Here is a 13607-nt window from a genome sequence, read left to right as displayed (position 1 = left end):
AACCGACCCGAGCCAGACGCAGCGCACCGGCAGCCGGCCCACAGGATTGAAATCCCTGACGCGGATACCGCTGTGCAATGTGTTGAATGCGTGTGACGTGTGCTGTGGGCCGGGACAGTGATGGTTGTGACGTGTGCTGTGGACCCGGGATCACAGTGATGGTTGTGATGTGTGCTGTGGACCTGGGATCACGGTGATGGTCGTGCGGACGCCAGCAAGACTCTGTAGCCAGCAATGGTCCTTTGCATCGCATAGCAAGTGCCGTCCGCTGATGATAAACATTGCAGGGTGGCGAACGTAGACGATGAGACGAGGTCATCGAATGACATCATGGGGCGCGAGGACTTCGCACGTTTATGTTTGAGGCCTCGGCTAAAGGAATCTAGGTGCGAGAACGTCAGATAGAGCGAAATTCTCGGAAATCTCGGCTTCCACTTTGAGACCCTCACGACCAGCGCGTAAGACATGGGCGCTATCTGACTGAAACCCGCTTTGATCCCGCTACGCTTAGGTTCGGACTCAAACCACAATGAATTTGTAAAATAGTCTGTTTAAGACGAGGTCATCGCCTACCGTGGCATTGAAGCCTAGTTCAGTCGGGTTCTACTTCTATTAACAAATTTAAGCCATCCTATAGAAACACGTTGCGAAACATCTTGCAGTACGAGTCGGTACACATGGTGACGCGTGTCAAGTGCATGCTTCGGCCCAAAATTGGAGCCTCTGCCCACCATGCTTCGCGGTGAACGACCACGTGTACCTTTGGGACAGTGGCTTGACTTGCACGAACACGGCGCGTCAGAACACCACTATAACGTACAAAATTAATCCAGCCCTGCCACCTTGGCGGCCGCTCGTCCCAGCGCGCGCGCCCGCCGGCGCCATTCAGCTCTTGAACATGTCACATAGCAGCTTCTCCATGGGTGTGTTGCCGATGGTCCTGCGGAAGAAGATGGCTTCGACGCGGGCGGGTGGCACGGCCTTCAACAGCGGCAGCATCAGCAGGACGCGGCCGAAGCGGGCCGGCTGGCCCAGGTGCTGGCCGCGCGTGTGCTGGCCCAGCATCACTTGCGCCTGATCCTGCAGGTTCTCCACCTGTGCCGGTCCTTCAGGCCGCGTGTCTCTGGAGGGGCACGGGATGAGGTCAGACAGAGACACGGGAGGGAGTGCTGCACCCTGTGTGGTAAACATGGGATGACCGCCGGACAGTGTTGCGGAAGCCGGAAACATTTTCTGTCGTTCTGGAAGTGACATAATTCACTTATGACCGCGTCCCATCAAAGACGACATGTATGGGCGAACGTCTCAACTAAAAAAAGGTGACCAGCGGCATCGCATGCTTTATTGGACATGTATACGAATTGACCTCAGCCGAAAGAATTGCAAGAGCCATGCACGTCATAGCTTCTTCCCGGCTTGTTCAACAATTGGTCGCCACACCGAACGCGGCCAGCCCTTCCACCTTCCACATCCCATCTGAATCTCACTTCACGACGCCCACTTCGACCTCTTCCTCCCCCCTCCCCCCGCTTCTGACCGTCAGCACTGACCTGACTTGAAGAGCACGACCGCTTGAGGCAGGCGAACTCGGCCGGGTCGACGGCGAGCAGTTTGTACTTGGCGCAGATGTCGGCCAGCCGGCGCACGTCGGCCGCCACGGGACCGGCCTTGCCGTCCGGCGCGTGCTGGAGGTGGTCCGCGACACTGAACAGCGGCGGCGTCTCCAGCGGCAGGCACCACTGGATGGCGCACAGCAGGAATAGCTCTGACCATGCCTCCTCCAGCAGGATACCTGGGCAGGTGGGTTCGTGCCGTCAAGGTACGCGGAAAAAGCGCGTGGTCGTCATGGATCCGTCTGCTGCCCCCCCCCCCCCTCCCCTCCCTCCCTAGATGCGGTGAGGTGGAGGGGAGCTGTACAATGAACTCATCTCCAGAGGGATAATCCGTGCGACAAGTACTGGTGAGGGATAACTCTGACGTTATCACCTCCAGCATGATTACCTGGCGGTAAGGGCTGGTGAACATCCGAGCCGCATCACTGCCGGCCATCCTCTCCCCACTCACCTGATCTCTGACAGTGGGGCTGGTGTACATCCGAGCCACGCCACTGCCGGCCGCCCATCTCCCCACTCACCTGATCTCTGACAGTGGGGGCTGGTGTACATCCGAGCCACGCCACTGCCGGCCACCCTCTCCCCACTCACCTGATCTCTGACAGTGGGGGCTGGTTGTACATCCGAGCCACGCCACTGCCGGCCGCCCTCTCCCCACTCACCTGATGTCTGACGGTGAGGGCTGGTGTACATCTGAGCCACGCCACTGCCGGCCACCCTCCCTCCACTCACCTGATGTCTGACGGTGAGGGCTGGTGTACATCCGAGCCACGCCACTGCGGCCGCCCTCTCCCCACTCACCTGATCTCTTACGGTGAGGGCTGGTGTACATCCGAGCCACACCACTGCCGGCCACCCTCCCTCCACTCACCTGATCTCTGACGGTAAAGGCTGGTGAACATCCGAGCCGCATTACTGCCGGCCACCCTCTCCCCACTCACCTGATCTCCGACGGTGAGGGCTGGTGAACATCCGAGCCACGCCACTGCCGGCCGCCCTCCCCCCACTCAGCTGATGTCTGACGGTGAGGGCTGGTGAACATCCGAGCCGCACCACTGCCGGCCCGCCCTCTCTCCGCTCACCTGATCTCTGATGGTGAGGGCTGGTGTACATCCCAGCCATGCCACTGCCGGCCACCCTCTCTCCGCTCACCTGATCTCCGACGGTGAGGGCTGGTGTACATCCGAGCCACGCCACTGCTGGTCGCCCTCTCCCCGCTCACCTGATCTCTGAACGAGAGGCTGGCGAACGACGGCAGGTTCTTGGCCCACTTGATGGCCATGAAGAGGAGGCGGGCCGAGTTCTCGTAGATGGTCTCCTGCGGCGGGCTGCAGAAGGAGGGCCGCTCCAGGTAGGCGGCGGGTGGAGCGGCGGCCAGCCGGCCGACAGCGGCAGCGTGGGCGGCACCAGTGGACACGGCTCCTCTGGCTTCGGCTCCGGGCTCGGTGGCTTGTCTGACGGCAGGAGACAGCAGGTCAGCATGAGCAGAAGGTGGGTCAATAGTGATAGACGACGGACCAGCATCCAGTAGGGAACGGATCAGCACCAGTAGAGGGTGGGTCAGCATCGGCAGGAAACGGTTCAGTATCACCAGAGTGGGAGTCAGAAGTGACAGAGGACGGATTAGCACCGGCACGGAACGGTTCACATTAGCAAGAGGGTGGCTTAGCAGCGACAGCGAATAATTTAGCTACGTTTGAGCTTTTCCACCCTTAGTCATTCATTGCTTTAAAGGGCTGCGAGAATTGTGCGAGGGCAAGTGGCTTAGAAATACTGCAACGACTGTGACCACCTGTACCGAGTCCTACGTCACAGGAGAACCTCACGTGAGGGGGCGCGCGCTCGGGTGGGACTTCCGCTAGGGTGGCTGTCAGTCTGACTCACGGCAGGCCGCCGCAGGATGCTCCCCGTAAGACGGGGCCCTGCCTTACCGGCAGCTGACAGGAGTCAGAACAAAGCAGCGAGTGGAGAAACGGGGACGGATCTGACGAAGGACGTGGTGGTGAGGATATCATCAGGCAAGTAATCAGCAGATAACCTTGCAGAAACAGATGGCACGTCTAGCATTCATCATCTGGCCCCTTAGAACATGTCAGCGGAGACAGGTGCAATCAGCAAGGACGGAGGTACGGACACGTCAACAGACACAGTGCGCGTTGGGTGAGACAGTCATCCAATCACCCCAGTGCCGACGCGGTCCGCATAGGTGGCGCTCGTGCTAGAACAGAGGGCGCTCCCAGTCAACTGAGCCCGAGTCTGGTGCCCGGACCTACACTGGTTTGTGAGCACTGACAACCAAGGCTGGTGAAGTTGGTGGACCTTGAAGGGCGAGGCAGCGATCGCTGACCGAGTAGTCAGAAATGATGCCTCACTCGTCGGAACCCGGTATTGGGATGCATCATTTAATAAGAGCAGTCCTAATAGCCTTATTCGTCGTTGAAAAAGACAAGGAAAAAAGAGCGATGCATTAATTTTCAGTTTCAAGCCTTTGCCAAAACCATTATGAGCAGAGAAAATAAAACCACCGGCGTATCCCACTTTTTTAAAACAGTGGTCGCAGTTCCAACAGGTCACCATCATTCCGAAGATTATGCAAAGAACAATTGCCAGACATTAATGCGATGCAGCGTACCTATAGCTAAGGATAAAAGTGTTACAAAATACCCCACACACGAACATTTCAAGTCGATACGCATCATGTATGCATGCAAACCATTTCAAAAACACAAGCATCACGGATACAAGCAAACGATTTCAAATAAACACGCATCACGGATTAAGACGCCAATCACATTCGCATAATCAGTCATGAGGAGCCCTGGTCGTCGAGGTCCGGTCGCCAACTTCTTATAAAAAATCGATAAATGATGATGATGATGCGCGTCTACTTGAAATAGTTTGAAATGTATACATGCGATACGTGTTTACTCGAAACGATTTGTGCGTAAGCGATTTTGATAACATTTTATAGCTCTTATATTTTATATCGTTACAGCTTTTATATTTTTCATCCTTAGATACATACCGAATTGCAATAATGGTCGACAACTGCTTCCTGTATAATTCCGGGAATGCCCGTGGCCTATTGAAACTGTGGTTTGCTATTTCCAAAAAAAGTGAAGAGTCGAGTATGGCCGGCAAGCAGGCTTGAATTCACGTTTCAAAGTGGTTTTGACAAAAGCCTGCAGACAAACTTTCATGCAGCTCTCCTTTTCTCTTGGGTTTTCAGCAAGGAATAAGACCATTATCACTGTTCTTATGTATGCTGTTTTCTGCAGCTGTACTAAACAACTTGCGCATGTTTCCTTGCTGTAAAGCTAGCTTAGCCGCCGTTTTTTCAAGGTTTCTGGCTGTCAACTTACTTCTATGCACCGCTGTTTGAAAGCGGTTGTTACGATAACGGTAAAGGCCAAAACATAAAACAGGTCAGACAAGGATAATGTTTTGCAAAACAAAGTAGTTATAACAGCGTAACAAAATTGCAAAATCGCCATGAGTAATAACATAATTAGGCTCATTAGGGCCGATGTCTGCGTTGAAACCAAACATGCTTTGTAGCCAGCGTAGAGTTTGCTTAGTTCCAAATTTGTGTAGGTCCAGAGTAGGCGCTAAGTGAACCGCGTTGACAGACACAAGCATTGAGACCACTTAAATCAAAAGTTAATTAACGACGGACATTCTCATTCTGGCGCTCCTGATTGTGCAGCAAATGGAACAATGGATGTATGGTTATCTTATAATCAAACGTCCTTTGCTCCTCCGACGTGACCTTCGCTTTGATCGTGGGACGGTTAATCTCCTGAGCTACCGTCACGCAATCGACTCCACTGGAACCGATTCCGTCCCTTTAGAAAATGTTGTCGGACTGCGCCGCGGTATCCCTCAGCCGTCCGCTCAGAGGCCGCGTCCGGACGCGCGCCATCTCGGAGCTGGCGGCCGCGGGCGCCGCCGCCGCCCGCCCCCGGCCGGACAGGCTCCTCCCCGAGTACCGTGCTGGTCGGCGGGGGCGCCGGCGTCGGTCGGCTCCCGGCGCACGCTCATGTCGAGCCCGGCCGGCTGGCTGGAGCTGGGCGGCGCGCCGGCCAGCGCCGGGCTCGGCGACGCCAGCGACATCGGCACGCTGCTGCTGGGGTGCATGAAGCCGCCGCTCATGTAGTGCTGGTGCGCCATCATCGACATCGGCGGTCTGGCGGGCGGGGGTCAGCGGTGGGACCAACCGGCATCGACATCGACGGTCTGGGAGGGGGGGGGGGGTGACAGTGGGGGACCAGCTGGCATCGATTCCACACATTGCGAACCGAATTACACGTCACAGGGAAGAATAAGATCGCCAAGTTCTAACGGAAAAGGAGATAGACGCATCATCCGGAACACATCGCTCTCCGGCTACTTATTCCGAATTCAAAACGAGACTCAGAGCAAATTCATCCCGCAAACGGCACGCGCCGCTCGTCGAACAGAATAACGTGACGGCGAGCCAGGCGCGGCGGCGCCGCCGTCATGCTCACGTGAAGACGCCGACGGCAACGGCAGCCTCTCTCATGGCGCGATCGTGGTCCATCTCGGCCAGCACCTCCGGCCGGATGGTGGCCGTGTTCCTCGGCTGGCGCTCATTCTGCACGGCTGAAACACAGATTGGCACGGTCAGACAGGACACCTGAACCACCGGACAGGGCGGGCTTGGACGGCCTAACCACCGGGCGGGGCGGGCTTAGACGGCCTAACCACCGGGCGGGGCGGGCTTAGACGGCCAAACCACCGGGCGGGGCGGGCTTAGACGGGCGAACCACCGGGCAAGGCGGACTTAGATGGCCTAACCACCGGGCAGGGTGGGCTTGGACGGCTGAACCACCGGGCAGTGTGGGGGCCTAGACGGCTGAACCACCGGGCAGGGTGGGCTTGGACGTCCTAACCACCGGGCAGGGTGGGCCTAGACGGCTGAACCACCGGGTACGGTGTGCTTAGACGGGCGAACCACCGGGCAGGGCGGGCTTAGACGGGCGAACCACCGGGCAGGACGGGCTGAGACGACCAAACCACTGAGCGAGGCGGGCTTAGACGGCTGTGACGGGAATGGACGTGTGGTTTGAGCAGTCAGGATGAGTCGCTCCCATGAGTCGAACACCGTATCTCTTTGTGAGCCTCGCTTCGCTTCCCATTGCTCATTTCACACCCCATCGTGAAGCTCGACCATCCCAAAAATCTCAAAAAATGCAAATGCAATTGCGTGACATTGATGTGTTTGTAAACATATGGTTTCTTGCTTTTTCTCCCTCCTCTTCTTATTTTACTGGAGCTGCACAGGTTCGTGAATGACTTACCGTCCTTGTTCATACCCATGATGAGGCATTTTCTCAGCCGGCACGCCTGGCACTGGTTTCGGTGGGCCTTGTCTACCACACACTTCCCCGTCCCCGCTTGGCATCTGCAGTAAAACAGAATCGTGACTACAAACAAAATAAGAAAATACTGGACTTAGCTCACTTGGATAGTCAGTGGTGGTTCCATGCACCAGGCAGTCCGCTTTTGGGCGATGGTAGACACGCCATATTTTGCAAACAATTATTTAGTTAAGGACCACATGAACACAGTGCATGAACGCAGGAACACATGGTGCATGAAGGCACGCAGGAGCGTCAATGGATTGGTACAGCTGCTTTGTAACGGTTATTGTTTCATGAAGGGCCAGAGGGTGAGTGAATATAAATAAGAATAGATAAATGAGCAGAGAACTACCGGCGTCTGTTGCGCTGTAAGCTATTGAGCCTAGCATTGCAGAGAGCGTATACGTCTCATTTCTACGCAATTTCAGTGGCCTTTGAAGGAGCTCTCAAGACGACCCAGCGAGGCATATCATCGCGGTGCGCACCACTCCAGCCACCGACCTGTAAATGAGTCTGCGGCGAACGCTGCGCTTGAAGAAGCCGCTGCAGCCGTTGCAGGCCATGATACCGTAGTGCTTGCCGCTGCTGGTGTCGCCGCAGACGACGCAGCAGAGGCCGGGCGATCCGCGCCGGCCGGTGGAGTACGGCGCCATCGGCGGCTCCTCCCGGCCCGCCTGCACGGCGCCGCCGAACGCGGCCGAGGCGAACGGCAGCGGTAGCGGCGGCGCCAGCACGGGGGCCGGGCTCGGCGGCGTCGGCGGCCGGCCGACTGCTGCCGCGCCTGCCGGGCGACAGGCGCCGCCGTCACAGGGGTACGGCGAACAGAGCGCGGCAGGGACGGGGCTGACAGAGGTCAGGCGCCGCTGTCTCAGAGGTGCGGCGAACAGAGCGCGACAAGGGCGGAGCTGACAGAGGTCAGGCGCCGCTGTCTCAGAGGTGCGGGGAACAGAGCGTGGGAGGGGCGGAGCTGACAGAGGTCAGGCGCCGCTGTCTCAGAGGTGCGGCGAACAGAGCGCGGCAGGGGCGGAGCTGACAGAGGTCAGGCACCACCGTCTCAGAGGCGCGGCGAACAGAGCGCGACAAGGGCGGAGCTGACAGAGGTCAGGCGCCACCGTCTCAGAGGTGCGGCGAACAGAGCGCGGCAGGGGGGAGCTGGCAGAGGTCAGGCACCGCCGTTTCAGGGGTAAGGGGCGTGACGGACGGAGCACTGCGGGGCAAGCGGGCGGTCAGGCGTCGCCGTCTCAGGGGCACGGTCCAAATCACCTATTTTTTACAAACTCACGGGCACAAATCAGGCGGCGGACGACCTACGCTACACACTGCGCTACCGAGACTGCTTTCACCCCCACTGAATATTTTCTGTCGGAGGCAGTGTATGCTACGCACGGATGGCTGTGCAGGCACGACGCACATTTTCGTTTTTAGCTGCTTAAAATCATCAACAAGATGGTGCATTTAGAATGGACCTAATGTTTCTCAATCCTGATCAGCCTTTATCATTTCTTTCGAGCAGTCTGATTTCGTTTCTTTAAAGACGATTCATTGGTAGATCAAAGCCATATCAACGACTAGCGCAGCTATCCTTCGGGTTCGTTTGTTTTGGAATGGCAGAGACAGAACGGCAGGCCAATTCTCTAAGTACTGAAAGCAAAAATGCGTAAGACACCGATGCTTTACGTCAAAAACTTTTCTTTCATAATCCTAATCATAATCCAATCATCTGCCTCCGTGGTCCTGGGGAAAGATGCCGGACTCGTAATCCAGCTGCACGGGGTACGAGTCCCAGAGTGGGCGCATTGTTTGACCCGACTGAAACGGAAAGGCCAGCTGGCAACTGGCCAACGAGGCTCAACCCAGACCCGAGGCGGCCGTGTCGCAGCATTGTGCGGCACGTAAAACCCTCCGCATTCCTGTCCGGCGAAAGGGCGGAGGCAAAATTAGCTGTTGAACTGGACGGCACGCTTGGGTGGTGGGCTCGGGGTACACGCAACAAGCTATGCTTAGCAGGTACTCTGAATCCGAAATCACCCATACAAGCCATTCGGAATAAATTTATTTTTTTTAAAATGATGATTTCGTATACAGCTGACACTCTGTTTTAATTATGTAACCCGAAACGTTCCATCATCAAATGCGTATTTGAGTTCGAACGTTTTAATGCATGAGAAGAAAGTCGTGCGAAGGCTTCTCCGAAAAAAAAGTTTGTCACAATAACAAGTCGTTTATCCTCATGCTGGTCGTGGTGCGTAGTGAGTCCAAGCAGCAGCTTACCGGATGCAAATGTTGTATCATTGGAATATAAAACTGTTGTTCTGGCAACAAATTTGGAGCAAATGCGCCCCATATCTCCAACACCGACTCCTATCCCTCAGTCTCCCAACGAATGGCACCGCCAATGCGCAATTCCTACCGTCACCCCACGTTGCGAACGATGTTTCTACGCAGGGGTGGAGTGGGGAATACGGTATGACAGATGTGGCAGCGGCCATACAAACTCTCAATGCTATCAGTAACATTACTGAAGTTTTAAACTCTTCCATTGAAGGATATCCACTCCAGAAGCCATACAGCACCAACATTTTTCAGCACATTTCACCCGTGCATGCAGATCATTATTTTTGTCGCAAAAAATATTTCGTCACATTGAACTAATACCAAACATACTCTATTTTGATGATGGGTATATCGGAGTTCAAAGGGAGGAATATTACTGAGAAGTTTTTCCTATTGTCATTACTTTAATGCTTTGTATATCATATTGGTTACATCTAGGAGAAATGGAAATTAAAGAGGCTTAACATTTTTTTAAGGGAATGCTCCACATTTGAGGCTAATGAAGCGAACATCAGATGTGACGGAACGAGCTCACCTCTAGCTATTGATATGCTCATAATTGGAAAGTCTACCGTAAACAATACAATTTATATATTTAGAAAATATGCTCCTCACTACGTCGTTGTTGATTGCGTCATGGAACATGTCTGTGACAGCACCAGCCGTAGTTATTTTCGATTTCCCGAGAGGTGGCCCACGGCGGCGCTGGATGTATACTGAGTCTAATGCCGTTAGGTGCTTGTGTTTTGTCCACTTCTCGTGGTGCTCTTGCTGTTTATCCGTGAGTTTAAGGTGGTTACTTGTATTCACATACTCAGGCTATTGTGACATGTATTATGCTCACGTGTTGTATTCACACACACACACACACACACACACACACACACACACACACACACACACACACACACACACACACACACACACACACACACACACACACAAGTAATTAGCGCTATTCTTAAGTCATTTGATTGCAAATGTTATTCCGTAATAGCTAGGAAGGATGCATAACTTCTTTCTTGCGTGGTACTAAACCTTATTTGTGTTAGTCATCCGGCCCTCTCATCCTCTTTCTCGTTTCATCCTGCATCCTCCCGACATCCCGTTTGTGTGGAGCAGGTTACGCGCGCCATCCACGAGTGGACCGAGAGGTCCCCTGAAGGGGGACCCCGACTGGACGCCCGGCGCATACCCCGCAGAGGGGTCCCTGCGCGGGCTAAAGCTGTGCGGTTGTCCCCCTCCCCCTCCCCCCCCCCGGCGTATGTAGTCTTGGCCCACCGTTATCCACTCTCCTTCGTCCCATAGCTCTGAAATGCTCATTACTGGTCGGAATGGCTCTAATCTAGGAAACGAACGAACCAAATCGTATGGAAACGTCCTCACGAGTCCAAGGTATGAACCACTTGGCGTTTGTGTATTTCTTGACCTTGAACGCCGCGAGGCTAGTGGAATGGGATAATTTGAATGGCGTTATTATGGCGTCATAGATGTTTGGTTAACCTTGCAATAAGCTGCACGAAGTCACATCTTCGCGGGCGTGTAGCTGAGAAGCTAGAATGTTTTAGGCCCTGAGAAGGGTAGGCCTAGTGAACTGCACCGAATGATCTTCACGATAGATCTTTCAGTTCAAAACCCCATACAAATGTGTGAGCACTCCCTTAACCTTTACCAGACTCGGTCGTTTCGCCACGCTTCACAACTCATGAAGAGCATTCTCCTCCTGATTCACGCATGGCGTGCTGGGCGCATTGCCTTTCTTGAGTTGCTAGACATGTGCATGCAAACTGTGTGAATAGCCTATGTTGCTGTGTGAATAGCTAATGTTGCAAATAGCAATGTTGCAATATTATCATGACTTAACCTTCAACACTTTACTAACAGAACAGTCAACAGGCAGACCTCGACAACCCGACGATTTCATTTTTAAGTTGGGCAGTGAAAGGTACAGCTTGCAAGCCGTAATACAAATGAGTCTGTGACGCAGGCCTTTGGTTCGGCAACTTTAGTTCGGCGACGTTATGAAAAGGTCTTCAAAGTAAAACAATTCAAGTTGGATGAGATTCTTCCGAAATAAAGGTCAGGAGTGCCCCAAAGATACGTAGTGAGCATATTGACCAAAGGTTTGCAAACGAACAGCGATCCGGAGAATCGGTCTTCTCGGTACAACAACCTGTCTAACTGAAGTTTCAGTCTAATTAATTCAAGACAGATTCGTTGATTGACTTTTGAACGGATCGTCGCGCCGTGCGTCAAATGCTTGTGGCGAGGGGTAGCACTGTCTTGCATCGGTTGGGGCGGAGCCAATATAGTTGACCACACCTACCCCGAAGTCCTGACACAACCCTGGGTTTCAGCCACTTGGATTTGCGTCTCCACTGCCAAAATTAAGATTAAGAAAAAAATATTTGGCCGGTTCTAAAATTGGTTTGATGTTGGTGAATGACCTCCCATTGGAAGCCAATGCGATTGTGTTAATGATGACGTACGATGCTAATCATATTTATAACGATGGGTTGGGGTACCTTGTGTACCAGCAGCTGAGACACTGGCTACATTTCATTGGCCCAGCATTCCCTTTTTGCTCATATGCATTGGGGAAGAGAGCCCAGAAGAGCAACGAGGGGCTCAAGGTCAGTATTGCGGGGCTCAGGTCTTCTCTTTTAAAATGTACAAAGTGACACCCCTGCTTCAAGTACGTGCTAAATGCACAGATACGCGAAGGATGGACGGAACCAGGAAAGACAAACCGTCCGAAAGGCTTAAAGCGTAGTTATTGTATGAGCCTCTGAAAAGTTCGACGCAGGTGAATACTTTTATGTTATTTTCGAGCATGTGTTAAATAAGCGGCCGTTTTTTGCCACGACGGGAACAATGGTGGATACTTTTAAGAAACTGAAATCTGAAATTGCATGGATATGGCGGTGGTATGCTATAGACCATGACGGAAATACAAGATCACCGTAAAGCACAACTTCATCCTCAGCCAATTATCAGATAATAAAAGCAACAGAGCGTTTTAGTATGCGTGGCGCTGCACGACAGCCAACTGAATATCTGTCAATCTTTGCATCGTTTATGGAATCACCACCGAAGCTCTGTTCTTTCAGTGGTCGGTGAAAGAGCGGAGCTGGACAGTTTCCAAGTCAGTTCTGACTGATCTGGAAACTTTTATACCTCGCCTGCTTCGTCGTTTTTCATAACGCGGACGGATAGGGGCGTGAGTCGTTGCGATCCCTCTGGACTTTTCAAAATAAGAAAGATAAACCTTAGCTGAAAACACCAGTAAATTCGCCTTAATAACATCTCCTGACCGGTACTGATTTTTATGTGGCTTAGTCATGAATCTGCCTCATCATGTCATGTCAAAGGCTAGATTGCCCCGAAAATCAAACTTTTTCGCCGTTACAACCTACCGCATTCGAGATTATGTCTTGTAAAGACAGAAACGCTATCCAGCGGTATTTCTTGTTCAATTCTGAGTACAATGGTGTATTATTTTATGTGCTTTGACCGGATTTTTATTATGTACGCCCCCGTTGATGCAACAATGTCGGCCAGCCGCGCGCGTTCCGCGGTACCGTTGGTTGCCGCCCGTCTCCCGCGCCGGCCGTGGATCGCCGTGCAGTGTACCTCAAAAACCGCCGCTGCTCCCAAACCAGAAAGGCTATGGCCGCGTATTTTGTGTTTAACATTTGCAGGGGATTCCCTATATACTGTGCTGAAAATTTGGACGCGATTGCATAATACACCGGAAAGGTATTCTCGAAAAACCTTAGCGGGGTTGCATCGACTCCCCCCCCCCCTCCCCCCTACCAAGCGTTAAGGGAGTACGTGTCACAATGCATGGTGGCGCGGCACTAGACCGTGGTCCGGCAAAGATGGCCCCTGATTGTTGCTTTGGTCAGTTTCCGGTGCACTATTTTGGGAGTGACCAACATGAAAATCACCACTAAGTCGTCGGCCAACCAATGAACGATTAGCACGATTTTTCGTTGTGCGAAACGGGTATCGAATGTAGGTCCGCTTCTCCCCTAAATTACTATCTGGCCCAATCGTGAAGATGACTGCCTCAATGGTGCACTGGTGCACAATGGTGCACAATGGTGCAATGCACGTCATCGCCATGGCAGCTCATTCAGTGAAAAGTGCACTCTTGACGCGTCTGAGCATTTGTGTTACTGGTTCCATCCCGTTGAATTGAATCACATTCGGCGATATTTCAGGTTGAGATAACGCAACGCAATCCACAGAACCAATCAAATGCAATGGTCTT

The 13607-nt window shown here is 53.2% G+C and overlaps 1 protein-coding gene across 1 annotated transcript; it reads right to left on the bottom strand.

Moving 5' to 3' along the window:
- Positions 1 to 885: 885 nt before the first annotated feature.
- Positions 886 to 7657, bottom strand: LOC119101592 (photoreceptor-specific nuclear receptor-like). The gene is given in 8 exon segments (XM_037224942.1): positions 886 to 1106; positions 1109 to 1123; positions 1551 to 1571; positions 1574 to 1792; positions 2832 to 2931; positions 6136 to 6236; positions 6935 to 7038; positions 7499 to 7657. Coding segments are annotated over 8 exon segments (933 nt in total). The 5' UTR covers positions 7651 to 7657.
- Between the last annotated feature and the right edge of the window lie 5950 nt (positions 7658 to 13607).

This window comes from Pollicipes pollicipes, unplaced genomic scaffold (genome assembly GCF_011947565.3).
Source record: "Pollicipes pollicipes isolate AB1234 unplaced genomic scaffold, Ppol_2.1 Scaffold_4881;HRSCAF=5763_pilon_pilon_pilon, whole genome shotgun sequence".
Lineage (NCBI taxonomy): Eukaryota > Metazoa > Arthropoda > Thecostraca > Pollicipedomorpha > Pollicipedidae > Pollicipes > Pollicipes pollicipes.
Note: the sequence above shows the minus strand (reverse complement) of the source record. Positions and strands in the feature narration are given on the sequence as shown.